The following is a 27281-nucleotide window of genomic DNA, read 5'->3' as shown; positions in this document are numbered from 1 at the left end:
ATAGGACATTGTTTTTCATGCCATGACGAGAATGTACATCGTCCTTGACTTACAACCAGAATGGAGGCCAACATTTTCTGTCGCTAAGCGAAACATTTGTTAAAGGAAACTTATCCCATTTCACGACCTTTCTTACCACAGTTGTTGAGTGAATCACTGCAGTTGTTCAATTGGAAACATGGCTGTTAAAGTGAATCTGGCGTTGACTTGGCTGATCAGAAGGTTGCAAAAGGGGATCACATTAACTCCCTGGGGATGCTGCAGCCGTCGTAAATGTGAGTCAGTGGCCGAGCGTCTACATTTTGATCATGGGGATGCTGCGGCGAAAAAGTCACATTTTTCAGTGCTGTTGGAACTTGGAACGGTCACTAAATTGAACTGTCGTAAGTCGAGGAATTATGGGAAATACAGATACTTCACAAAAGACAAGAAAAGAAATCGAAGAATGACTTTTGAGGCAAATGGAGACTGAATCATTGTAGAGCAATGTTTTCCGCTGTCTGAAATATTTGCACAGGAGCTTTTAAATTCTGCTGTTGTTGGGAAAAGTTTATTTGCCTTTTTTTTTTGTGGTCTGCCTTGCAGGAACCCGTTATTTGCCAATTATGTGCTTTTCTTAAAAACTGTGATTTAGAAGGCAGTGTTTAAACCCCACAATCATTTTGTGTCAAGGTGCACAAAAATAAACATAACCATCTTGGGTTATTTAAGCAGGTTGGGCTGGAATAGCAACGGAGAAATCTGATTTTCATTAAGGGGACATAAACTCCGAACGTAAAGGTAAAGGTTCCTCTCGCGTGTATGTGCTAGTCGTTCCTGACTCTAGGGGGGTGATGTTAATCTCTGTTTCAAAGCCGAAGAGCCAGCGCTGTCCGAAGACGTCTCCGTGGCCATGTGGCCGGCATGACTAAACACCGAAGGCTCACGGAACACTGTTCCCTTCCCACCAAAGGTGGTTCCTACTTTTCTACTTGCATTTTTGAACTGCTAGGTTGGCAGAAGCTGGGACAAGTCATGGGAGCTCACTCCGTTACGCGGCGCCAGGAATTCGAACCGCCCAACTGCAGACCTTTCTGATCGACAAGCTTAGTGTCTTAGCCACTGAGCCACGGCATCCCTACTCCTAACAACAGATATATTGTGCTTAAAAGGAATGGCACTTTTTGTTTTAATTTGGTTTTCTGTTCCTGTGAGTTTTATTCTTATACTGGTGGGCAGCGTTGAAACTCCTTCGAGCAAGAATTAGTCCTACAGAATGGGGTGTTCCCGAGGGTGGAGTTAGAAAAGGAATATATTATATTGTATGTGATAGCTGCATACGATAACTTTATATTGAATATGATAATTAGAAAAGGAATAATTAATATTGCATATGATAATGTATATAACTATATTGTATATGATAATTTAAAAAATAATGAATATTGTATACGATAGCTGCATACGATAACTTTATATTGAATATGATAATTAGAAAAGGAATAATTAAAATTGTGTATGATAATGCAATGCAATGATAATGCAATAACTTTATGTTGCATATGATCATTGGAAAAGGAATTGCATATGACTATATACAATAACTTTATATTGTATATAATTGGAAAAAGGATAATATTGTCTATGGTAGCTGTATGATAACTATATTACATATGATAATCAGAAAAGGAATAAATATTGCATATGTTAATATAAACGATAACTTTATATTGTATATAATTACAAAAGGAATAATATTATATACGATAACTATATGATAACTTCATATTGCATATGATAATCAGAAAAGGAATAATTAATATGATAATATATATGATAACTATATTGCAAATGAGAATTAGAAAAATAATAATTAGTACCTAATAATAATAATTATTTAATTAATATTAAAAGTTAAAATACTCTCTATGGTGCAGCGGTGAAGATCACCAGCTGTTTTCCATTCAGTTGTTGTTTCCTGAGAGGTCTCAGGTCGTATAACCTCTGCTGGGCCTTTTTTGACCAGGGCTGCAATGTGAGTTGCCCCAGGTAAGGTCCTCTTTTTATGACAACACCCAGAAACTTAAAACTGGCCACTTGCTCCACTCGGTCTCCCTTGATAACCAAGGGCTGGATGTATGATCTATTCCTTCTACAGTCCACTATAAGCTCCTTGGTCTTATTGGTGTTAAGGACCAAGTTATTGCCTCCACACCATGAAAGCAACTGTTCTACCTCATCAGGGAGCCACCACAGAAAAGGCCCTTCTTCAGGCTCCCGCTAGATCCTTAGGACAGGGAACCCGTAACATTCTCAGCCTCCTTGCACTGGTAGGTCAAGTAGATGTGACCAGGAGGAGATAATCCTCCAAATAAGTTGGTTCCAACCCACCTAGGCAGAGGTGGCATTCAGCCGGTTCGGACCGGATCATCCGAGCCAGTAGCAGAAATCATAGGTGGGTCCACCCACCTGCCCAGGCTCTATGCCATCCTATTTAGGCCCGGTGCATGCGTGGAAGGTGCGCTGTGAGCAAAGCACATGGGTGGAAGCAGTGGTGAAATTCAAATTTTTTAGGACCGGTTCTGTGGCCGTGGCTTGGTGCAAAATAGTGCAAAATCTCCATTCTCTCCCCACTCTGGGACCAGCCAGAGGTGGCATTTGCCGGTTCTCCGAACTACTCAAAATCTCCGCTACCGGTTCTCCAGAACCTGCTGGATTTCACCCCTGCGTGGAAGGGATGCCCTCACGGCAAACAGGTGGTAACAAAATGTAAAGGCCACAAAAGGTCAACTCCTTGAATTGGACCCGGAAGCAAATTGACAGCCAACACAACTCGCAGGAGACATGACACGCAGGCACACCTAGGCCTGCCCAAAACCTTGGATTGAGGAGCATAGAAATAGGTCTCCATCAGCAAAACCCATGCATACCTTTGCGTGTCATGTACAACAGCGTTATGTATAATTTAATAAGGGTGTAAATGCTTAGACAGGTGGAAGTGTTTTGTAGTCCACCCACGTCCAGCTTCTTCCTATTCTTTTATCATTTCCCAGATCTTTTCACCCGCCAGAATAAAACTGCAGGTGCTTTAAAGAGATACTTTAAGGAGTAGACTTCTTAAAGAGAGGGAGATGTTTTTATAATGCCGAAAGGTTCTTGAAAAGGATGGTATTTTAGAGTTCATCTGAACATATTCCGCATTCTGAAAAAGGGAGGATAAATGAGGGTTTTTTTGATGGTGTCTCAGAAGGTACAAAAGATATAAAAAGTTCAGAAGGTCAGCTTCAGGAAATGAAGTTCTGTGGCTGATGGAGAGAAGAGAAAACAAAACTAGGAAAAGGAAATATACAAAATAAGAATGCAGACAAATTGGGAGAAATTGGCATCGTGCCTTTCAGAGAAAATCCAATAAAGAGATCAGCTGGTCCAAGGATTGCTGTTTATTTGTACATTCCAGTCGGGTTTCCTCCTGGATTCTTTCAAAGTTGCTGAACCAATGATGGTGTCTACCTCCTCTACCACCATTATTATTTCTTCTTCTTCTTCTTCTTCTTCTTCTTCTTCTTCTTCTTCTTCTTCTTCTTCTTCTTCTTCTTCTTCTTCTTCTTCTTCTTCTTCTTCTTCTTCTTCTTCTTCTTCTTCTTCTTCTCCTCCTCCTCCTCCTCCTCCTCCTCCTCCTCCTCCTCCTCCTCCTCCTCCTCCTCCTCCTCCTCCTCCTCCTCCTCCTCCATTCTCCCCCCCAAGAAAGTAACTTCCCACCTTCACATAAGGGTAAAACAATGTCATAATCTCTTCACCTCCTCTTAGTTAGCAAACATACAACTCTCCCTTCTCTAACTCCCTTCTTAACAATAGGCAAATCAAATAACGAAACATCTTCTCCAGTCCAATCAGCAGCAGACATATTTCTCTCCTGGAATATCGGCGTCGGTCAACCTAAGCCTTCCTATCTCCTGTATTTCCTTCAGTGTAGAAGACATCTCAATAGACCCGTGATTGATGCTCTCTTCCTTCTAACCTCAGATTGTTTGGAAAACAAATGTCCCCTTGTGGTCAGCCTGTTCCTGGACGCTGTTATTAAGCCATATAATGAATGTCTGGAATGGGCAGATTGAGGAAATGAGAAATGCCAGACTCCTGGGGGGCTGTTTAGATCAAGAGGAAATCTCGTTTATTGAGGCCAAAGCTCATCCCAGCTACATAACTTTGGTCACCACCAGGTCAATGAAAATACTTCTTAGCCATAATCTTCAAAAAGAATCCAAACCCAACGGAAAGCTGACGAGGAGCTCCCTGCGGCTACAGACGTTGGGCCGTGAAACTGAACTTCCTTTATTTAAAGGAGAATTACAATTCCCGCGTGGCGAAAACCATCAAGGTCTCAGTTGGGTGGAATGGCTCAACGTAGGTTTGGGACCCTTTCCTTCCCCCTCCTTTTGGGACAAGTCGAAAAGGGTCACGTCCGCACACTGGTTTGAGAGTCTCTTTTGTAAGGTCGATATTATATAGTCTGCTCAAAAGCAGGCTGTGGAGGCATCATGATGGGCAATGGATGTTATCCTAATTGGATGTGCCCATCTGTGCTCGTATATAATGACAATTCCGTTCTGCTCTTGCTCCGTTTTCAGCTACAGGTTGCTAAGAAACACAAGCTCTATACTACTATTTATCTCAATTTTAACCCCGGTTTCCCTGTTTATTCTCTTGACCTCTCTTAGGTTTTTTTCTACTCTGTTCTTGCATTCCCTCCCTCCCTCCCTCCCTCCATCTCCCTCCCTCCCTTCCCTTTACCTTTTTGCCTTTTCCTTCCTTCCTTCCTTCCTTCCTTCCTTCCTTCCTTCCTTCCTTCCTTCCTTCCTTCCTTCCTTCCTCCTTTCCTCCCTTCCTCCCACCTTTGTCAAGGGTTAAACCGCTTGTTGACTTCACGGACTGAGAAATATTGTTTTCTAGGTGATCATAACTTGCTTTTTCTCATTTGGGAGTTTTGCTTATTTGGGAGTTTTAGCCACATCTCTCTGAAGTTGCCTATTTTAGGAACTGAGAGATGCATTGTGGTTGTTCCTTTGGGTCCCTCCTTCTCTGTTGCTGTTAAGCCCCCTTGTTTTTGCCTTGCATTCATTCAGCCAAGTCTTAAGAACGAATCTCTCCATGCATGACACAACCAGGGTTTCTATTCATCAGCTGGCTGTCACAGAGGCTGACACTGATTTGAGCAGAGAGGGGAATGGCTGTCCCAGGGTCAACAGATGGCCTCCATGCCTAAGGCAGAACCTCAGTTCCCCACATTTCTAGTCCACCCCCTTCTTTGCTTTCTCTGAAAATTCTGCGCTTAGCCTGATTCAGAGCTAAATTCATATTTCATTTATTACTAGTCGATAACCCGGCGTTGCCCGGGGATTTATTTATTTATAGGGGGGAAATGTCTGGACCAAATATAATTTCTAATGTTGGATTTTCCCCCTTACAAGAGGGAGCCCCTTTGTGGAGTACTGAGAAGCTGTTGCCATGGCAACTCCACTTTGCTGCACAGTAGAAGCCATTTTACATCAGTACAGTAGAAACTGTTTTATGGCACAACAGGCTGCATCTTAACAGAACACACACACCGAGGGGTATTAGGGGTGCCTTACCAGGACAGTATTTTTTCTCCAGAGAGTAAGTCATCTGTGTACCAAGTTTGGTTGAAATTGCTCGAGGTGTTGCAGGGTTATGTTGGAACACACACACACACACACACACACACACACACACACACACAGAGTTTTATAAAGATAGATTCCATCGTGCCTCATCACTGGCATTGATGGATAACTCACCAATATGTAGGTCTGGAAGGCACCAAGTTTAGGAAAGTCTGCCCTGCTTTACGTCTTGACTCATCTGATGTCATATTTCCTGAAACGTACATCGATCCTGGTAAAGAGGGAAGAAATACAGAAACCGTTGAATGTACTTACAATGGTTTGTTTAGTGACCATTCAAATTTACAACGGCACTGAAAAAAAAGCAACTTACGATCCTTTTTCACAGTTATGACCATTTCTGTATCCTCATGGCCACCTGGTTTACATTCAGACACTAGGCGACTGCTTCATATTTATGACCGTTGCAGCGTTCCGGGGTCTCACGGGATTCCCTTTTGTGACCTTCTGAGAAACAACGACGGGGATGCCCCGTCGACGGGGATGCCCCGTCGACGGGGATGCCCCGTCGACGGGGATGCCAGATTCACTTAACAACAATGTTACTCACATAACAATTGCCGTGATATCTTTAACAATTGTAGCAAGAAAAAAAATCATACAGTGAGCGGCAAAGCTCTCTTAACCAAGTTCTCACTTAGCCACATAGATTTCGGGCTCCGTTGTCATCGTAAGTCGAGGACATCTGTGCTGAACGCAACCTAGGCTGTTTTCACATTTATTTGCTCCACTAAGAATAGCTCGCCTCATGTATCCCCTCCCTGCAGTTGCCAGTTGTCACCCCGTATTCTGAGTAGGGGGAGAGTCGCGAACACACCAGTGTGGTAATTTTAACCATGGAAACCGAAGCGGAGATAATTTGAGGACTAAATATAAACATCACCCGAAAAACAATTATTTTCCTGTACACCGCTTGGAGAGTCCAAGCAATGGGTTAATTCAGTCTGCTTGCCCTTAGGACTGAGGAACTATTTTTCCTTAAGCCACACCTCCTCCTGGTGTGCTCAATCCCCCAGAATTCTTCCTCAGTCAGCCCGTTTGGACGTATTTAGTTAGAGCTCTGAGCTAAATTGATCCTTTTTTTTTTTTGGCTTGGACTCTCAAATTACGTTTAAAGTTTTTCTCTACTATTCCTCCAACATCGTGAGACGTTTCTCTCTTAAATTCTGCGACTTTCTTCAGTACAATCTGCACTTGAAGGCCAGGAGGTAAGCTGGAAGGTGGTGGGGGGTGCCCCTCAGCCGATCCTCTTGGGACGGCTTCGGAGGCCTGCCGCTTGTCGTTTAAAACGGCGCGGCTGCAGCGGCGAGGTTCCTAACTCCCCAGGCCCCTCGTTTGTTATTTTCGTCGAAGTTTTTTCGCTCCCCGGCCTGCTAGAGGACCTCTGCCGCAGGGAGGAGTGGGCGATCGTCGCCATTGCGAGGCGCGTTCGCCCCTCGCTCTCCCTTAGCCCCACGCTGTTGCGGCGGCCATTTTTAGGCGCGAAAATAGCGCGCCCAGCCATGGCCGCCATTTTGCATCAGCCTCGTTGTTCAGGAGGCCGCTGGAGGTGGCAGGGCCTAGCAAGGGTTTCTCGGGCTAGGATCGCCACCTTCGCCTTTTGTCTATTTTTGCGAGCGGCGCTGGTTCCTGTGCCATTCCAACGGTCATCATACCGGCTCAGGGAGGAGGCCTTAAGTAAGCGCAGGCCTAAAGAATTTTTCTATAGTCATTCTCCTCCCTGCTTCTCCTGCGGAGCCTTGCACCCCGGTGCAGGCCCCAATCCTACCCCTGGGCCTCCGACTGGTGTGAAACATGGGATGATTTTATAGTATTGATTCGATTAATTGTATATATGGCAATTTTAACGATCATTTCGTTTTGTTTCCCATTACAGCACCCAGTCTATATCTATCCTTCTGCCTTATCATAGCCTTGCTCCATCTTGTGTGGTCATTGACTATGGACCTGCCCAGTCCTCCCGATTCCCAAGACGCTAGGCCGAGCCTCTCGCAGGCCCCTAGCAAGGGTTCCTCCTCTTCGGGGAGTGGGGGTGCGGGCAAGAGTGGTGGGGGTAGCTCTGGGAAACAGCGTTCCAGAACCCCTTCGGTAGCTGAGGCCAAGGATGCTGAAAGGCGCCAGCGGGCCCTTGACAAGCAATTCGAGAAGGCCAGACGCCAGGCAGACAGGGTGCAGTCCCTTTCAGGAGCCCCTCCCTCCCGGGAAGATCTCCAGTCGGTCCTCGCCGAGGAGGTGGAATCCCAGGACCTATCCCCTAATAGGTCATTTGCAGAGCCGGCTTCCCCGGTCCCTTCCTGGGCCTGTGAACAGGTTCCTCCCCCTGGGGATGCTAGCATAGACGATATGCAGGGTGAGGCTTCACCCCCCCTAGTAGAGGGCTTGGATCCCGATTCTGACTCTGAGGAGTTATCGCCCCGCATGCAGGAGCTAATGGCCCGTGCCATTGCCAAGGGCATCACGGAGGCCATGAAATTTAAAAGTCCTGCCGCAGCGGCCCCTAGGGGTCCCAAACCCGATCAGGCAGCTCCGCCCCCAAGCAAGCGTGCTCGCCATCCTTCCCTGGAATCCTCGGTGGTCAGCGAGGCCTCTGCCATTGAGGACCCTGACCCGGAGGTGCTAGGCCTCTCGGACGACGAGGACCTTCCCCCCGAAGCGCCCGCCTTTGCGGGTCTCTTCAAGCCCAGCCTTTTTAAATCGGTCCTTCACAAGGTCAAGGCTGCCACCAGGGTGGGGATCAAGCCCAAGCCGACCGCGCCGGCGGATGATGCCCCTCCGGCTAATCCCAATGCGGTCATGTTTGATGTGCCAGCGCCCCAGCAAGAGCTGGTTCCGGTCCCGGGGCTGTTCCTCGACTTAATCCAGCGCCAGTGGGCTCAGCCAGCCACGCAATCCTCTCCCAGTGGGGTAGATAGGAAGCTTTATACTATGGAGCCAGTGTTGGAGGACCTTCTGGCCCTTCCCACTGTCGACCCGCCCATCGCTGCGCTCACTTCCAACTCCTCGCTACCGGCCGACCTCCTGGAAGGCCTTAAGGCGGAGGACAAGAAGGCGGAAAAGGCGTGCCACAAGACCCATCTGGCGGCTGCCTGGGCCATCAGGGCCTCTTCTTCCGCTTCCTTTTTTAATAGGGCCTCTGTGATCTGGCTGCGCGAGCTCCTAAACAAGCTCCCGGCGGGAGACATCCGTCTCCACCAGGACGTGTCAAAAATAATCGCGGCCTCCCAGTATGCCGCTGACGCGTCCCTCAATGCCACCAAATTTGCCTCCAGGGCCCTCGGTTCTAACATAACTTCCCGTCGACTGATCTGGCTCCGACATTGGCAAGCGGACCAGAAAAACAAATGGAAACTGGCTTCCGCCCCTTTTAAGGGGTCCAAATTGTTTGGCGAGTCCCTGGATCCTCTCCTCATTGAGTCCAAGGACAAGAGGAAGATCCTACCCTCTTTAAATAAAAAGCAGGAACGTAAGGCCGCTCCCTACTCTAGGAGGCAGTCCTTTCGTGCCTCCGAGCCTTCCACCTCTGCCTCTTCCTTCTCTCCCTCTAATAGGTCCTTCGGCCAGCAGGGCGACAGGTCCCAAGACAGAGCGCCTTTTCGGGACAGAGGCAGGCAGCAGTTCGGCTTCCGCAAGTATAACCGCGGTGGGGCCTCCAACAGGCCGTTCCGTAAGTCAAAGTGACTGCCAGGGCTTGGCGCCCATCGGGGGTCGCCTCCAGCTGTTCGCCTCTCATTGGGCCCAGAACACCGAGGATGCTTGGGTTCTGCAGACAGTCAGGGAAGGCCTCTCCCTAGAATTCCTGTCCCTTCCCCCTCGGACCTTCATCCGGTGCCCTGTCCCGTCCTGCCCCCAGAAGAGGCAGCGTATGGACCAGGAAGTCCGTCATCTCCTGGACATCAGGGCCGTGGAACCAGTTCCCCAAGGCGAAGAGGGGAGGGGGTTTTACTCCATCCTCTTCCTGGTACCAAAGAACTCGGGGGGGTGGAGAGCCATCTTGGACCTCAAGAACCTCAACAGGCATATCGCCTACCGGAGGTTCAAGATGCAGTCTCTGCAGTCCATTCTGGCGGGGATTCGACAGGGAGATCTTCTCACATCTATAGATCTCAAAGAGGCATACCTCCACATCCCCATCCGTCCTCAGCACAGGAAGTTCCTGCGCTTCTATTATGCGGGTCGCCACTTCCAGTACAAAGCTCTTCCATTCGGCCTCTCGTCCGCTCCTCGGACGTTTACCAAAGTGCTGGCGGTAGTGGCGGCTCAGCTAAGACGCAGGCCCATAAGGCTCCAGTGCTACCTGGACGACATCCTGATCCAGTCGTCGTCCAGGCAGCAGGCCCTTCGGGATCTCCAAACCACTATGAGATCCCTCAGAAACCACGGCTTCTCTCTAAATATAGAGAAGAGCCATCTCTCCCCAACCAACAGACTTGTACACCTGGGGGCGGTGATAGATACCAACTTGTGCAGGGTTTTCCTTTCCCGAGACAGGTTGACCGGTCTAAGGTCCATGACCCACAAGGTGTTGAGCTTGAGGCAGGCTCCAGTGGTCCTTCTGTCGCAGCTGCTGGGAAAAATGATCTCCTGCATTTCCATCGTGCCGTGGGCCCGCCTGCATTCCAGGTCTCTCCAGTGGCTGCTGCTGCCGCACCAGAGGGCATCCAGGAGCAACTCTACCAGGCCGCTTCGAGTTCCCCCGGACGTGAAGAGGTCTCTCCGCTGGTGGGTGTCTCCGGCCATCCTCAAGGGCCACCTATTCAAGGAACCCGAGAGGTTGATCATCACCACAGACGCCAGCCTCTCCGGCTGGGGAGCTCACATGGGGTCCCTGGTTGTTCAGGGCAAGTGGTCCCAAGTGGAATCCAGCTACAGCATCAACCTGCTGGAACTGAGAGCTGCTCGCCTGGCCCTGCGCCATTTCAGCCGGCCCATCCATCGCCAACATGTGCTTCTGATGACGGACAATGTGGCCACCAAGGCCCACATCAACCGCCAGGGCGGCACCAGATCCAGAGCACTGATGAGAGAGGCGGAGGCCCTGGGACGCTGGGCGGAGCGCCATCTGGAATCCCTTCGCTCCGACCATATCTCCGGAGTGGACAACACACAGGCCGACTGGCTGAGCAGGACGACCATAGATCCTGCGGAGTGGAAACTGGACCCTCGCCTGTTCCACCAGATGTCCGACAGATTCGGGACTCCGGCCGTAGACCTGTTTGCGTCCAGGGACAACAAGCAGCTCGACCGCTTCTACTCCCGGTTCTTCACCCCGGGGGCGGAGGGGACAGACGCACTGCGTTGCAAGTGGCCCCGCGAGCTACTGTATGCCTTCCCTCCCCTGCCTCTCCTTCCTCAATTCATCTCCAAAGTCATCGCAGAGGGAGCAGAGGTCCTCCTCGTGGCCCCGCATTGGCCCCGCAGGTCGTGGTTTGCCGACCTTGTCCACCTGTCGGTGTCTCCTCCGTGGCGCATTCCTCCGGACCAGATCTCCCTCAGCCAGGGGGCCGTGATTCACCCAGAGCCCCAGTGGCTCCAGTTGGCCGTCTGGCACTTGAGGGGGACCAACTAAAAGACCAAGGCCTGTCGGAGGAGGTAGTGAACACCATTCAGGCGGCTAGACGCCCTTCAACCACTAGGATTTATGATGCGTCCTGGGCCGCCTTCGCCAAGTGGTGTGAGGAACTGCTCATCGAGCCGACGACCGCGCCTGTTCCCAGAGTGCTTGACTTCCTTCAAGCGGGACTCAACAAGGGCCTGGCCCCGAACACCCTTCGACGCCAAGTGGCGGCTTTGTCTACTGTCTGGTCGGGCGACCGCCTTTTGCCTCTCAGCAAAATCCCGAAGGTGCGTCTTTTCCTCAAGGGTGCTTCTAACCTTCGCCCTCCCACCGTTCATCGCTATCCTACTTGGCAGCTGTCCGTGGTCCTGCGGGCCCTCTCTGGCCCTCCATTCGAGCCTTTACGCACTACTTCTCTTCGATTCCTGACGCTGAAGACGGCCTTCTTGATTGCCATCACGTCAGCTCGCCGGATTTCGGAGCTGGCGGCTCTCTCTGTTCGCCAGGATCTGTGCGTCATCCACCCTGACAGGGTCATTTTGAGGCTGGACCCGACCTTTACCCCCAAAGTAAACTCATGGTTCCATAGGGCGCAAGACATTGTGTTGCCAAATTTTTGTCCTCATCCGTCGCATCCCAGAGAGCGATCCTGGCACAATCTTGATGTCAGGAGGGCCCTGAAGGTCTACATCGCTCGTACTGCGGAATTCAGGAAGTCAGAGGCTCTTTTCCTCTCCTTCCAGCCCGGTTCCCTAGGGAAGAAGGTCACTTCCTCCACAATTGGCAGGTGGCTTCGCGCTTGCATTGCGACTGCCTATGAAAGTCAATCCAAGGTCGTCCCGCGCGGCATCACTGCACACTCCACACGAAGTGCTGCTACTTCAGCGGCCTGGGCCACCCAGGCCTCGATCCTGGACATCTGCAGGGCCGCTACGTGGTCCTCTCCTTCTCCATTTGTGCGACACTATAAACTGGACATTTTCGCCTCGGCTGAGGCGTCTTTCGGCAGGCGTGTGCTCCAGGCGGTTGTGTCAGAGACCGAATCCCGGGAGCCTTCTTCTGCCCACCCAGATGGACAATAACTTTGGTATGTCCCATTGCTTGGACTCTCCAAGCGGTGTACAGGAAAATGACCATTGGCTTACCTGAAGGGTCCTTTTCTGTACACCGCGGGAGAGTCCAACCCACCCTGGCTCTCAAGGCCGGGATTCGGGTTCCTCGTGTCAACAGTACATCATCTTGGACGCTTCGCTCCGTCCGCACGAACTGACTCCTTCAAAGAATTCTGGGGGATTGAGCACACCAGGAGGAGGTGTGGCTTAAGGAAAAATAGTTCCTCAGTCCTAAGGGCAAGCAGACTGAATTAACCCATTGCTTGGACTCTCCCGCGGTGTACAGAAAAGGACCCTTCAGGTAAGCCAATGGTCATTCTATTTCTAATATGAATCTTCAAGAACCTTATCTCTAAATATACAGACTAGTACGGAATAACAAGAGTTGGAAGGGACCTTGGAGGTCATCTAACCTGCCGGGAAGTTTTAAAGAAGAGATTGGACAACTGTTTGTCTGAAGTGGTGTAGGGTTTCCTGCCTAAGCAGGGGTTGGACTAGAAGACCTCCAAGGTCCCTTCTGACTCTGTTGTTCTATTGTAGTGCAACCCCCTGCTCAAGCAGGAGACACTCTACCATCTCTGACAAGTGTCTGTCCAGTCTCTTCTTGAAAACCCCCAGTGATGGAGCACCTACAGTGTCTGGTGGCAAGGAGTTCCACTGGTTAATTGCTCTCACTGCCAGGAAATTTCTCCTTAGTTCCAGATTGCTTGTCTCCTTGGTCAGTTTCCATCCATTGCTTCTTGTCCTGTCCTTCTTGTGCTTTGGAGAATAGGTTGACCTCGTCCTCTCTGTGGCAGCCCCAGGGAAGGGAAGAGAAGAGAAGAGACAATAGAACAGAGTAGAAGAATGGAAGGGAAGAGAAGAGAAAATGGAATAGAATAGAATAATAGGATAGGATAAGATAGGGTTGAGTTGGGTTGGAATGGAATGGAATGGAATATAAAATATAAAATATAGAATAGAAAATTAGAATAGAAGAGAAGAGAAAATATAGAGTAGAACAGAACAGAATAGAATTCATATTGGCCATGTGTGATTGGACACGCAAGGAATTTGCCTTTGGTGCAAATTCTCTCTGTGTACATAAAAAAAAATATTGGAACACTATTGGAATATTGAAACACTGCAAAAACTAACTTTTTTTCTGTTCTGTAACTTTGAACGGTCAGTAAATGAACTGTTGTATAAGTCGAGGATCACCTGTATTGGAAAGCTGTTAAAATTGGAATGCGGCTGCATCTAAAAGTTTTGCTTTGTAGCCTTCGTGAAGCTCTTAATCTTTGGATACTTGAACCACTTGGACTTTGGAACGTGCTTTGCTCTCGGTAGTACAAAGAGGGGGTAGATAAGGATTTCCTGTCCTGCTCTGTGTAAACAGACCTCTGATCTCCTTTTGCTCGTAGAAGGCTGATGGTTCTTGGGTTTAGCAGAATTACAGAGTTGAAAGGGACCTTGGAGGTCTTCTAGTCCAACCCCTTGCCCAGGCAGGAAACCCTATACTTGTGATGGCAAATTTATGGCACGTGTGCCACAGATGGGACATGGAGCCATTTCTGAGGGCATTGCCCTATCAGCTCCAGTGTGCATACACGTGCTGGCCAGTTGATTTTCAGCCTTGATTTTTGGGCATTTTTCACCCTCCAGAGGCTTACCTGAAGCCTCCGGAGGGCGAAAAACTGCCCAACACGCAAACCGGAAGTTTGGGAACGAACTTCCGGTTTGTGTGTTGGCCATTTTTCGCCCTCCCCAAGCTCCTAGAAAGCCTCTGGAGCCTGGGGAGGGCGAAAAATGGACCTACTGGGCCCACCGAAGGTCCGTAAATGAACTTGCCTGAACTGGTAGCCTTTCACCCCTATGCAAAAGGGCCTGCGCATGTCCTCACCATGCCCCATTTTGGCTGCCAGATGCACCGTGGGCCAGTCCTTTGCTATTTGCAGGACCTTCCCGCGGGCCGGATTTAAGCACCTTGCAGGCTGGATGGGGCCCATGGGCCTTGACTTTGACACCCCTGATCTAGGATGGCCGCAATTGTTACACAACAGCTCAGTCCATTGCGATGATTGTGAAAGGGGTAAGAAACATATTTTGTGACCTGGAGCCAACTTCAGAGCTTTCCAGATGTTGTCTTCATGGCTTCTCCACTCCCGCCTCCAAGCAATTTTGGTCCACGAAAGTCACATGCCTGAAAAAATATATTTCCCAACTCCTCTTTTTTTTAACCATCGACGTCATAGACTCCTCGTTTTGAAATGAACTTTAATTAAAGCCAAGTTTTCTGGGGAAAGGACTGTAATTTGGGTGCCAATAAATATTGTAGCATCCCACCTTCGAACCCCGAGAGGGTTTGGGTTTGATTGTGGTCCCCTGCTTTTAAGTCTCACGGCGGGTGGAAAATCACCCCCCCACACACCCCTGTCATCTGATTTTTTTTTAAAACGAAGGTGGCTGTGTGTGTGTGTGTGTTTTTTTCTCGCCAACTTCGGGAAATAGCACCGAGCCGTAGCAACAAGATTGCATAGAAACCGGGCAGAAGTGGCATTTTCAAAATCTGTGCATGACGAAATCCATCCCGCGTTGCAACGTTAAGACATCGAGCTGAAAAACCTGAGCAACCGATAAGGTGAGCCTCATGGAAAATCGTGGGAAATTACTTCGGTTTGGGATCAGCCACGGTTGTTTATAGCCTTGACTTCAGCCAGGTTTACAACAGTGTGTAGGCAGAGGTTCCCTGGGCGATTTGGAAAATATACCATATGGGAGTGAAATTTCTCCAAAACGTCCTTTCGGGTCATTTTCGAATAAAGCTCATGAGCCGTGAAAAGAATCTCCTTCTTAATAGACTGGAGGGCAAGATGCAATGCGTTAAAGTTTTCCCGCTGCCGTCGTGCCCTTCTATATTTGTATTTTTGTTTATGTGTGTGTGGTTTTTCTATTTATATATCTCCAAGCATGTTTTCTCTTGCTGCTTCTGTTTTTTTCTTGATGAAAATAGCATAGGTTTATTTGGTTTTTTTTTAAACCCTCCTTCCCGCCCTCTCCGTCCTGCGCCCGTAAGAACAAAAATTCACATTTGTGTCTACACGTGTGAGATATATAAAGAGGTGGGTTTCACATTATTTTAACACCGGTTTGCCGCGCAGTGAAAATGTGAGTACATGGGCGTCACCTTAGGAGCATGCACTTTGCTCATGCGCGTAGCTTGCATGCATGCGCATGGCTTAGAAAATGTGGCTAAATAGGACAGCATAGCGCCAGGGCAGTGATCCACAGGTCGCCACTACTGGTTCGCCTCAACCAGTCTGAACCGGCTGAATACCTCTACTGGATATATATATATAGCGTTCTGTGCGCCTTCGGCATTGAGCCATGCCAGCCACATGACCACGGAGACGTCTTCGGACAGCGCTGGTTCTTCGGCTTTGAAACGGAGATGAGCACCGCCCCCTAGAGTCGGGAACGACTGGCACATACATGCAAGAGGAATCTTTACCTTTATATACTATAAATAAATAAATGATGATTATTACGATTGCATATTTTTAATGAAATGTCTTTCTCGTTGTTAAGCCTCTGTGATGGGTTCTTCTTCTGAATTTTGCGTTCTTTCCCTGTATTCTGCCAATTTCAGTGCAGGCGGTCCTTGACTTAACTTAGCGACAGAAGTTACAACAGTGCGAAAAAAAAGAGACTTATGACCGTTTTTCACCCTTACAACTGTTCAGCATCCCTGTAGTCATGTGATTAAAATTCAGAGGCTTGGCAATCAACTTCTATTTATGACGGTCGCAGTGCCTGGGGTCACGTGTTCCCCTTTTGCGTGGACAAGCAAAGTCCACGGGAAGCCAGATTCACTTAACAACTGGGTTACTCACTTAACAACTGCAGCAATTCACTTAACAGCCGTGGCAAGAAAGATTGTAAAATGGGGCAAAGTTCACTTAACTGTCTCGCTTAGCAACAAGAATTTTGGGCTCATTTGTGGTCGTAAGCGGAGGACTACCTGTAGATCTTGGAATTAAATTCTTGCTTGTTTTTCGATCCAGAATCCCTCTCGGCCTGGCAGAGTTGAGGGCAATATTTAGTCTACCTTAAGAAAGTTTTGATGATGTCTTTCTACATCAGTGGTATAATCTGGATGTGAAGCTCCTGGAACCGAATGGGCCGATTGTGGTTTTCTTTCATTCCTTGCCAGGTAAAAGCAATTTGTGCTTGGAATGGATTAGTGCTTTCTGTATAATTAAAACATTTGACGCTGGAAATGTGCAGAGCATTGCAAAGTTGAAATGTTTTTGGTCTCAGAAGGTTTGGGGAATAGCTGGGTTGGTGCTTAGGAGACGTTCTTCTAACCTGTCCATTATTGTTCCAACACTGTGGAAACTTTACCCACTTCCAAAGGAAAAAGTTTTCAAACAATTTGCACAGTTTCTTCCTTTCCTTTCCTTTCCTTTCCTTTCCTTTCCTTTCCTTTCCTTTCCTTTCCTTTCCTTTCCTTTCCTTCCTTCTTTCCTTCTTTCTTTCCCTTCCCTTCCCTTCCTTTCTTTTCCTTTCCTTTCGCTTCCCTTTCCTTTTTCCTTTCCTTCTTCCCTTCCCTTCCCTTTTCCCTTTCCTTCTTCCCTTCCCTTCCCTTTTCCCTTCCCTTTTTCCTTTCCTTCTTTCCTTTCCTTCCCTTTTTTCTTTCCTTCTTTCCTTCCCTTCCCTTCCCTTCCTCCTTTCCTTTTGCTTCCCTTTCCTTTTTCCTTTCCTTCTTCCCTTCCCTTCCCATCCCTTTCCTTTCCCTTCCTTTTCCTTTTCCTTTTTCCTTTCCTTTCCTTTTTCCTTTCCTTTCCTTTCCTTCCCATCCCTTCCCTTCCTCCTTTCCTTTCGCTTCCCTTCCCTCTCTCCCTCCCTCCTGAGATTCTGATACCAATATAACTTTAATTGAATCCTTAAAAAACCTTAAAATCTTCATTTGTGGATCTTTCCTGTAGATGGGATGATTGAACGCAGGCGCTTTGAGGGGAGAGAACTTTTGACATCACAGGAAGACATTTACAGATTTGTTAGCTGACCATTTAAATCAAATTGTAATTTAGTTTGCCTGTAAGAAGATGCTGGGAAGGATTTCCCCACTGCAGCAGGGAAAGTTTAGTAATGCTGAAATGCCTACATCCAATCGGTGGCTGGTTCCTGGTACTTTTGCCTTAGTTTGCCAGCATTTGCAAATCTTATTTGGTTTAGAAACGGACAGTTGAATTGGGAAGATTCGCCTTGGGCAGCTTTTCAGATCGGTGGCAATGTTATTATTCTCTGACATTTACACTGATGTGCTTACGTGCCCCTGAAGATGCATGTGTACAAAATGTAGCATAAAATAGCAGATGTTTTTCTGGGCAAATTCACGTTTTAAGAAATCATAAGGAGTTGGCCTTCCCTAGGACGATGGAAGGAGGTAGTGGGAGGGAGATGTATTGATTACATAACTGGAAGCTAATTACATCTGGACCTTATTGAGAAGGTAGACCGAGTGAGGGTCTTGTGAGTGGAGGGGTCAGTTGTGAGACACCAGTGGGAGTCTTGTGATGGGTCTTGTGATAGAGAGGCCACATCAGGTGTGGATCACAACAGGTGAGCCTCTTGTGATGGTCAGGGGTGGGTTGTGTCAAGTGACCTTTTTTAATTAAAAAAATAAAGTTTTATTAATTTTCTACTGTTTACATTTTGTTAGTGCTTAATAAACATCGTGTTGTCTGGGTTATAATCACTGCGTTATAAAGTGGTTAACAACTGGGGTAAGAAAAGTTGTAAAACGAGGCAAAATTCAGTTAGCAAATCTTTCGCTTACCAACATAAATTTTGGGCTCAGTTGTGGTCGTAATTCGAGGACTTCATCCCAGGTTCCTGGAAACTGGAGAGCACGATTGAGATATATTAGGATTTAATGTTAATGAATTCATAGTATATTAATTCATATCCTTTATGAATGAATTTTAATTGGCGAATGGCTGGATCGGAAGACTTCAATTGATCCAGGTTGCAAATTTCACCTCTATGAGTTGGAGGAGGGCTAGTGAATATTCATAGTTGCAGCTGTTAGGCACACTGCTTGCGTTCCCTCCAATCTTCTGACAAGGTTTTGAGAAGTTGATTTGCAGCAAATACAGCTGGGTAGCGTCTCAGATAGAAAGTCCCTACAGAGAGTGGTGAGGACAGCGGAGAAGATCATACTGTAGGAAGCTCGCTTCCCGTCATTCAGGATGCTGCTTATAAGCACTATGCGCTTAGAGCCCAAAGCATTGTTAGAGACCCCACATACACCCACTGAGGTCTGTTTCTGTTGCCCCCCCTCTGGGAGGAGGTCCAACCCAACCTCAACCATAGATACTCATTGAATGTCTCTGCTCCTTTTCTCTATCACTCCAATCTGTCCTATAGGGTTGCTGGTGAAGGGAAAATGTGATATAACCCCCCAAAAGCAATAAAACAATTGAAAGTTTCCTACTGCAGTGAGTTGAGGTTGCCCAGTGCCGATTCTAAACTCCGTTGTTATTCCCTGCTAAAGCTACAGAACATAGCTTAAAATGAGAGGGACTCTTTTAAAAAAAAAAACCCAGCTTTTGTGAGCTGCAGCTCACTCCCTCTATGGGAGGGGCAGAAGGGGGCTCGTTCGTTTTGTTAAGCGTTTTGGTCTCGCGAGGATTATTATTTCGACATCTGCTGGTTCTGGAAAGAAACAGATGTTCGGCAAATCAGACGGGTGACGACTCTGCGGGAATTTTGGAAAAGACGTTTCCCAGCAGGAATGCAAATCCCCTTTTGACACACATACCCCTCCCCCCCACCCAATCACTGCAAGGTTCCATTCCCCTACAGCCCAAGCTATTATCTCTGCCTGCCTGCCCTCCTGTCCATCTAATCTATTATCCCTTTATCTATCTATCTATCTATCTATCTATCTATCTATCTATCTATCTATCTATCCATCCATCCATCCATCCATCCATCCATCCATCCATCCCACTCTCCTATCTAACTTTCTTTCTTTCTTTCTGTCTGTCTGTCTGTCTGTCTGTCTGTCTATCTATCTATCTATCTATCTATCTATCTATCTATCTATCTATCTATCTATCTATCTATCTACCTACCTACCTACCTACCTACCTACCTACCTACCTACCTACCTACTTACCTACCTGCCTACCTGCCTATCTATCTCATCTATCTATCTATCTATCTATCTATCTATCTATCTATCTATCTATCTATCATCTATCTATCTATCTATCTATCTATCTATCTATCTATCATCAACCTACCTACTTAAATAGAGCTGGAAGGGTCCCTGGAGATCTTCTAGTCTAGTCCAGTTCTAGAGCAACCACAACTTCTGGAGGCAAGCTGTGTTAATTGTCCTCACTCTTAGGAAGTTTCTCCTAAATTCCTTCTCCTTAAATGGTACTCACCTCAATTAGTCTCCATCCATTTTGGTGTCTCTTGCTCTCTTTGCCCTTAAGTAAACATTTAGCGAAGTCTTTCCAACAAATTGTTGGCTTCTAAATGCCCGGTCCTTGCCCTCGGGAAAGTCGGTGTCTGCTTGTCTCTGAAGAAGACCTCCTTTGACTCTTGTTGACTGGAGCATTATCTTGCCATTTGGTGTTGGATAGCAAGAGCAAGGCTGGATGGTAAGATCTTATGTGAAAACGGTCTCCAACCCAATACAGAAGAACTCCGATATTCAGCGAACGCTGAACTGAATTTGCAGATTGTTTGAAGATGGCTTCTGAAATGGGCAAGTGCTACATAACTCATTGTTGCCTCCTTCTTCCAGGTATGAGCTGTGGCTACCCTACAGGAGGATGACTATGATGGGAGACGCAAGTGAGATGCTGGCTGCAGCTTTGGAGCAGATGGACGGCATTATTGCAGGTGGATCCTCCATCACCCTCTTCCTTATCTCTACATGTCATCCCTGGAGGAGAAGCCTTGTGGGGGAGGGCAGGAGGTTCTCCAAATTTGGCAACTTTAAGACTTGGGGACTTCGATTCTCAGAATTCCTCAGCCAGCCACCCCATGCTGTATGGGGTATTCTGGGTGTTGAAGTCCCTGTTCTGACCTAGGCTTCCCAAGATCACGAAGCAGACTCCTGGCCCCAATAAAGCCCCTTTTATTTAGGTTAAAGGGAATTCCTCTCTAGCAAAGTCCCGGCACACAGTCTTTCAAGGGTGAATTAACAAACACAGACCTTATCAGGCTTGGAGAGCTGCCAGGCTGATATCTTCCAAACTCCAAGCTGTAGCAGCAATTCCTTGGCAAGAAGTCAGGAACAGACCTTCACCCTAATGAATTGAACTAATTGTCTCCTGCAAACTCCACTCCCCTTTCGCTCCTCTTTAATCCCTGTGGGAGGAGCCATTCACCGTCCACCTGTGGCTTTACTCCTGAGTTGGCCCTTGTTTCTTAGCTGTTCCCTTCTCCTGGCAGCTCTGTGCATGGGCACATCAGGAACAGGCTCCAGCTGTTCTTCTGCCTCCCTGTTTCTTTTGGGAAACAGTTCTGGCCTAGGCTTCCCCAGCAGCGTGATAAACCCATTTGATTTAATTTACAGTGAGTTCCTCTCCAGCAAAGTCTTTGCTCTCCCACAGTCTTTCAAGATAGTTCCCAATTACCCACCTTTATCAGGCTTGGAGAGTGGCCAGGCCGATATCTTTCAGATGCCGCAATACTTGGCAAGAATGCAGGAATGAATTCATTGTCTCCTGCAAGCTCCATTCCCCATTTGCTCCTCTTTTATTTCATATGGGAAGGATCATTCACCATCCACCTGTGGCCTTACTCCCAAGTAGACTCTTGTTTCTTAGCTGTTCTTTTCATTTGGCCACTCTGCGCATGCGCACACTGGGAACAGGCTCCAGATGTTCCTCTGCCCCATTGATGTCTGACTCTGAAAGCAGCTGACATCTGTTCCCCGACGCAGAGCCCTCATCAGATCCTTCCCCAGACTCCAGGAGTGGTCACTAGCTCCGCTGGCCACTGGTGGGCCACAACAGTCCCCAACTCTTAAGAGTTACTAAATTTTGGAGACTCTCCAGGTCTAACCGTCTTCTTCTCACCCTCCTCCTCCAGGGTCCAAAGCGCTGGAATACTCCAATGGCTTGTTTGATTGCCAGTCCCCAACTTCTCCATTCATGGGAAGCTTACGTGTCCTCCACCTGGTGGAAGATCTTCGGGGTTTGCTGGAGATGATGGAAATGGACGAGAAAGAAGGTCTGAGGTGCCAGGTCCCTGATTCAACGGCCGATATTTTGATGGAATGGCTGCAAAACCAAATGGTGAGACAAGTAAGTGGGCAATTGTAAATTGTGGTGATAAAATACAGTGGGCCTAGCCTAAAAACTCCAAGATCACCACAGATGGGGACTGCAGCCAAGAAATGAAAAGACGCTTGCTCCTGGGGAGGAAAACGATGGCAAATCTAGACAGCAGACTAAAAAGCAGAGGCATCACCCTGCCAACAAAAGTGTGTATAGTCAAGGCTGTGGTTTTCCCAGTTGCAATGGATGGTTGTGAAGGTTGGACCATAAGGAGGGATGAGCGCCAAAGAATGGAGGCCTTTGGACTCTGGTGCTGGAGAAGAAGACTCCTGCATTGAGTCCCTTGGACTGCAAGGCCATCCAACCGGTCAGTCCTAGAGGAGATCAACTCTGACTGCTCTTTAGAGGGCCAGATCCTGAAGAGGAAACTCAAATCTTTTGGCCACGTAATGAGAAGGAAAGACTCCCTGGAAAAGAGCCTCATGCTGGGAACGATTGAGGGCAAAAGAAGAAGGGGATGACAGAGAAGGAGGTGGCTGGATGGAGTCACTGAAGCAGTCGGCGTGAGCTTCAATGGACTCCAGAGGATGGTAGAGGACAGGAAGGTCTGGAGGAACGTTGTCCATGGGGTTGCGATGAGTTGGACACAACTTCACAGCTAAAAAGCCCCAGGATTTTAAACATGCATACTTCTTGAAGGAAGGAAGGAAGGGAGGGAGGGAGGGAGGGAGGAAGGAATAACACATATACTGCTTTATAGTGCTTCACAGCCCTCTCTAAGCAGTTTTATGGAGTCAGTCTCTTGCCCCCAACAATCTGGGTCCTCATTTTACCAACCTCAGAAAAATGGAAGGCTGAGTTAGCCTTGAACCAATCAGGATCGATCCTATAACATTTCAGACAAATGGCTATCCAACATCTTCTTAAAGACTTCCAGTGTTGGGGCATTCACAACTTCTGGAGGCAACTTGTGTTCCACTGATTAATTGTTCTCTGTCAAGAAATTTCTCCTCAGTTCTAAGTTGCTTCTCTCCTTGATTAGTTTCCACACATTGCTTCTTGTCCTGCCTTCGGGTGCTTTGGAGAATAGCTTGACTCCCTCTTCTTTGTGGCAACCCCTGAGATATTGGAAGACTGCTATCATGTCTCCCCTGGTCCTTCTTTCTCTTAAGCTAAACATACCCAGTTCCTGCAACCGTTCTTCATATGTTTTAGCCTCCAGTCCCCTCATCATCTTTGGGGTCATCTTGAAGTTGGATGAGACATAAAAGAATAAACAGAAAACAAATACATGGGACAGGGGGTGGGAAGAGATCCTGGATCCTCATCTTACAACCTTTGTGATGGCTTTTTACTTTGTCGTCGTCTTTTGAACGGATCTAGAAAGCAACATGACAGCAACCGAGGTTTTTTTTCTTTTTCATTTTCCAGATTAATGGACATTTGTCTGCTAACGGGGATGTCTACCAGGAACGGCTGAGCCGGCTGGAAAGCGATAAGGAATCCCTTGTTCTGCAAGTGAGTGTGGAGAAAGCACATTTTCTGGTTGGCATGCTCAGAGAGAGGGAGTGGCACCAGTTGTTTTCATTGTTCTTTCTTTCTTTCTTTCTTTCTTTCTTTCTTTCTTTCTTTCTTTCTTTCTTTCTTTCTTTCTTTCTTTCTCTCTCTCTCTCTCTCCACCTCCCTCCTTCTTTCTTTCCTTTCTCTCTCTCTCCCTACCTACCACTTTCTTTTTTCTTTCCTCTTTCTTCCTTTCTTTTCTTCCTTTCCTCTTTCTTTCTTTCTTTCTTTCTTTCTTTCTTTCTATCTGTCTGTCTGTCTGTCACGCCCTCCTTTCTTTTTTCTTTTTCTTTCTTCCTTTCTTTCTTTCTTTCTTTTCCTTTTTTTAATACAGGTGAGTGTCCTCACTGACCAAGTGGATGCTCAGGGAGAGAAGATCAGAGATCTGGAGTTGTCCCTGGAAGAAAACAGAGAGAAGCTGAATTCAACGGAAGAAATGTTACAGCAGGTACCACCCCTTCCCTCTGGGAGAAGCTAAGGGTTTCCTTGGGTTGAATCTCCTCTCTTTTTGACACATTGCTTGCCCAGTTATCCTGGTGCTCTCTGGGCTTGGTGGTTTTCTTGCAGACTTTTCATGACCCAACTACGTAACATCATCAGTGCTAGAAGGGAGGAGGAGGAGGAGAAGGAGGAAGACTTTGGGGTCCTTGGTGCTGTCTGAGCTGGGTGGTTTTCTTGCAGACATTTCATGACCCAACTAAGTAACATCATCAATGCTAGAAGGGAAGTGTGTGTGTGTGGAGAGGATGAGGAGGATGAGAGAGAGACCTTGGTGCTCTCTGAGCTTTGTTGTTTTCTTGCAGATGTTTCATGAGCACCGATGATGTACCTAGTTGGGTCATGAAAATCTGCAAGAAAACCACCAAGCCCACCGAGCACCAAGTCCTCCTCTCCTCTTCCTCCTTCTCTACATTTGACACAACTTTCAAAGAGACGTCACCTTTCTCTCTCCTCCTTTAAAGGACCGTCAATCTCTTCTCATTTCTTTTTTTTACCAGGAGCTCCTAAGCAGAACATCTCTTGAAACTCAGAAGTTGGATCTCATGGCCGAGGTCTCCAACCTGAAGCTGAAGCTGACTGCAGTGGAAAAGGACAGGATGGATTACACAGACAAGTTCGGAGATGCGGATGTGAGTCAAACAAGTTGAAAAAAATATTTTTGGGGGACGCGCCATGGTCAATTCCTTCACTATTTTGCTAAGCACGGCGTTTCTTGTCCAACATCCATGTTGAGGTCGAGATAGCAGTAGCATTAAGAATTAGACTTATATGCCACTCCATAATGCTTTACAGAACTTTTTAAGCGGTTTACAAATGTCAGCATCTTGCCCCCAACGATCTGGGTCAGGGGTCAGTAACCTGAGGCTCTGGAGCCGCCTGGGTCTCTTTCACCCCCCTGCTGTGTCTCCCTGTCACTGGTTGGCTCTAGAATTGATAGGGATTTCGGGTAAGACAGGTAGAGGAAAAAGGATGCTGCGCTAGGAAAAGACTCTATGGTGGGGGAACTGGTCTTCCGGTTGGCAGAGGAAAAAGGACACCATGCTAGGAGGAGACTCTATGGTGGTAGTGGTGGGAACCGGACTTCCGGTCGGCAGAGGAAAAAGGACACCATGCTAGGAGGAGACTCTATGGTGGTAGTGGTGGGAACCGGACTTCCGGTTGGCAGAGGAAAAAGGACACCATGCTAGGAGGAGACTCTATGGTGGTAGTGGTGGGAACCGGACTTCCGGTCGGCAGAGGAAAAAGGATGCCGTGCAAGGAGGAGACTCTATGGTAGGGAAACTGGACTTCCGGTCAGCTCCAGAATTGAATGGGGGCTTCCGGTTAGGACATTTGTGTCTCTTTGAGTGTTTAAGGCTGCTGTCCCCTGATCTGGATCCTGATTTTATTGATCTTGGAAGTATGGAAGGCTGAGTCAATCTTGAGCTAGTCAGGATCGAACTCCTGGCAGTGGGCAGAATTAGCCTGCAGTGCTGCATTCTAATAACTGTGCCACCATGGATGGATGGATGGATGGATGGATGGATGGATGGATGGATGGAAGGAAGGAAGGAAGGAAGGAAGGGAGGGAGGCAGGTAGGCAGGCAGGCAGGCAGGCTGGCTGAGTCAACCTTGAGCCGGTCAGGATCGAACTCCTGGCACCAAGCAGAGTCTGCCTGCAATGCAGCCATTTTAATCTGAAGACAGAAGAAGACACCTCAGGGTTCTCCTTTTTCTCCTCGTTTCCTTGACTTTCAAATCTTATTGTTCCCTTCTTTTCTTTCGAAACAGGATTTGATGCAGGAAGTTAATGATTTGCGCTTAAAAGTAGGAGAAATGGACAGGGAAAGGCTTCAGTATGAGAAAAAGCTTAAGTCTACCAAAGTAAGTCCATGTTACAGATTAAAGAAATGCATCCTTGGCCGTCTTTATTTCATGACTTATATATCTGTATTCATGTCTCTTTTTCTACCAAAGATTGATCCATTGATATGGCAGCAAGAACATGATTGGCTTAAGTTAAGCCTGGGTTTAAGTTGGTACAGCCAGATGATGGTTAGAAGCTGTTTCTGCAAAACTGTCTTTACAAATGGCTAGTATATAAGTATTTCCTTCTTCATATCAGAGAAGGAAAATTGAGGGATTGTAGAAAGCTAACTAGACTTCTAGCTAAAAATGCTGCTTTCTCTTTCTATATTTATATGCTAGCCCTTAAGGGTGCAATTCATAACACGAAAGAGCAAAATATCACACTTGCTGAAAAGAAATTAGCACAGGCTTAATTTAAAATGCCTACAGTAGTAGCCAAAATTGTAGAAACCTTTTGGGAAAAAGTGAATTTTTGAATTTGATGACTAATAACACCACTTTTTGGGGGGGGACTAGCACCATAAAATTATATACCAATGGAAAGATAATTTAATCAAGAATGTAATGCAACACCATGCAAACTAAGTGGAGAGAGTGGAAAGGAGAAAGGGAGCAGAAAGGAGGAAGAGAGGGGATAGGAGAGACGGAAACGGAAGAGAGAGAATGAGTAGGAGAGAGAGAAGGAGTGGAAAGAGGAGAGAGGAGAAGGAGAGAGGAAGGGGAAGAAGAGAAGAGAGGGAATGTAGAGGGAAGAAAGGAGGTAGGGAGGAGGAGAGAGGGAGAGGAGATAGGGCAGAGGTGAAATAGAGTATAATATGGTGTATGGAAAGCAGAAGACCAAATGACCGTTGTGGTGGATTGATGGTAAGAGGAATCGATATAATATTGGATAATATAAAATAGTGATTGTTAAGATGTAATGGTATACTTGTGGTTATATGAATGAAATTAAAAAAAAACTTTTTCAAAAAAACAAAACAAAGCTTGTTCAATTATTTGTATTCTACGAAAAGGTATAGCCAAATATAGCCAGTTAATAGAAGCAATCATTCAATCTTGGTTTCACATTATAAAAGCTGCAGAACTAAAAGACTTGGTTCACTCCATGGGAAGACATTGTAAGGCCTTAATTCATGCTAAAGGTTACCCAACTGAGTATTAACTGACATGGTGATAATTTTATATATCTCATTTTTTTCTATGGTGATAATTTTTGCATACTCGTTTTTTCTACATGTTTCACTTTTCTCCTTTATGCTATTCTAATAGCAAATCCTTCATAAAGGTTATTGCATTACATTCTTGATTAAATTATCTTTCCATTGATATATAATTTTATGGTTATCAATAAAATCCATTAAAAAAAGTGGTGTTATTAGCCATCAAACCTCCAAAATACTGTATACTTTTCCCAAAAAGTTTCCACAATTTTGGCCACTACTGTAATTATCTTGCTGGTGTAGAAAAAGAAGATGGCAGCTAGAAACCTTCTCTTGAAAGAAAAAAATAGATATTTGGATCCGTCATTTCATGCTAATCGGAAGACCACCTTGGAGAATGATATGAAAAGTCAGGGTCTAGAACTGTTTAAGAAGACCAACAACGGCATTGACAATCACTTGGATTTGACACCAGAATTGTGATGTGTGCATGTAGGAGCCCAAACATAGTATCTATCTACAGCAAAGATGGAAAACAATGGTCCCTTTGTGACTTATGGACTTCAATTCCCAGAATT

At 46.8% G+C, this 27281-nt stretch overlaps 1 protein-coding gene across 10 annotated transcripts in view; it reads left to right on the top strand.

Moving 5' to 3' along the window:
- Positions 1-14847: 14847 nt before the first annotated feature.
- The window catches only part of PPFIBP1 (PPFIA binding protein 1), a 48086-nt gene continuing 35652 nt past the window's right edge, over positions 14848-27281 (top strand). For 4 of the 10 annotated variants that reach the window (XM_081957530.1, XM_081957531.1, XM_081957527.1 and 1 more), the window contains exons 1-7: positions 14849-14967; positions 20152-20249; positions 21447-21661; positions 23066-23152; positions 23529-23642; positions 24193-24324; positions 25466-25558. In XM_081957530.1, the coding sequence (XP_081813656.1) occupies positions 20180-20249; positions 21447-21661; positions 23066-23152; positions 23529-23642; positions 24193-24324; positions 25466-25558 (711 nt within the window). In that variant the 5' untranslated portion in view covers positions 14849-14967; positions 20152-20179. Of the gene's footprint in view, positions 14968-20151; positions 20250-21446; positions 21662-23065; positions 23153-23528; positions 23643-24192; positions 24325-25465; positions 25559-27281 lie in introns of all 10 variants that reach the window. The other 6 variants (XM_081957528.1, XM_081957532.1, XM_081957526.1 and 3 more) reach the window with 6 other exon arrangements.

This window comes from Natrix helvetica, assembly GCF_964273705.1.
Source record: "Natrix helvetica genome assembly, chromosome: 6".
In the NCBI taxonomy this organism is placed as follows: Eukaryota; Metazoa; Chordata; class Lepidosauria; order Squamata; family Natricidae; genus Natrix; species Natrix helvetica.
This window is presented reverse-complemented; position numbering and strand designations above follow the sequence as displayed.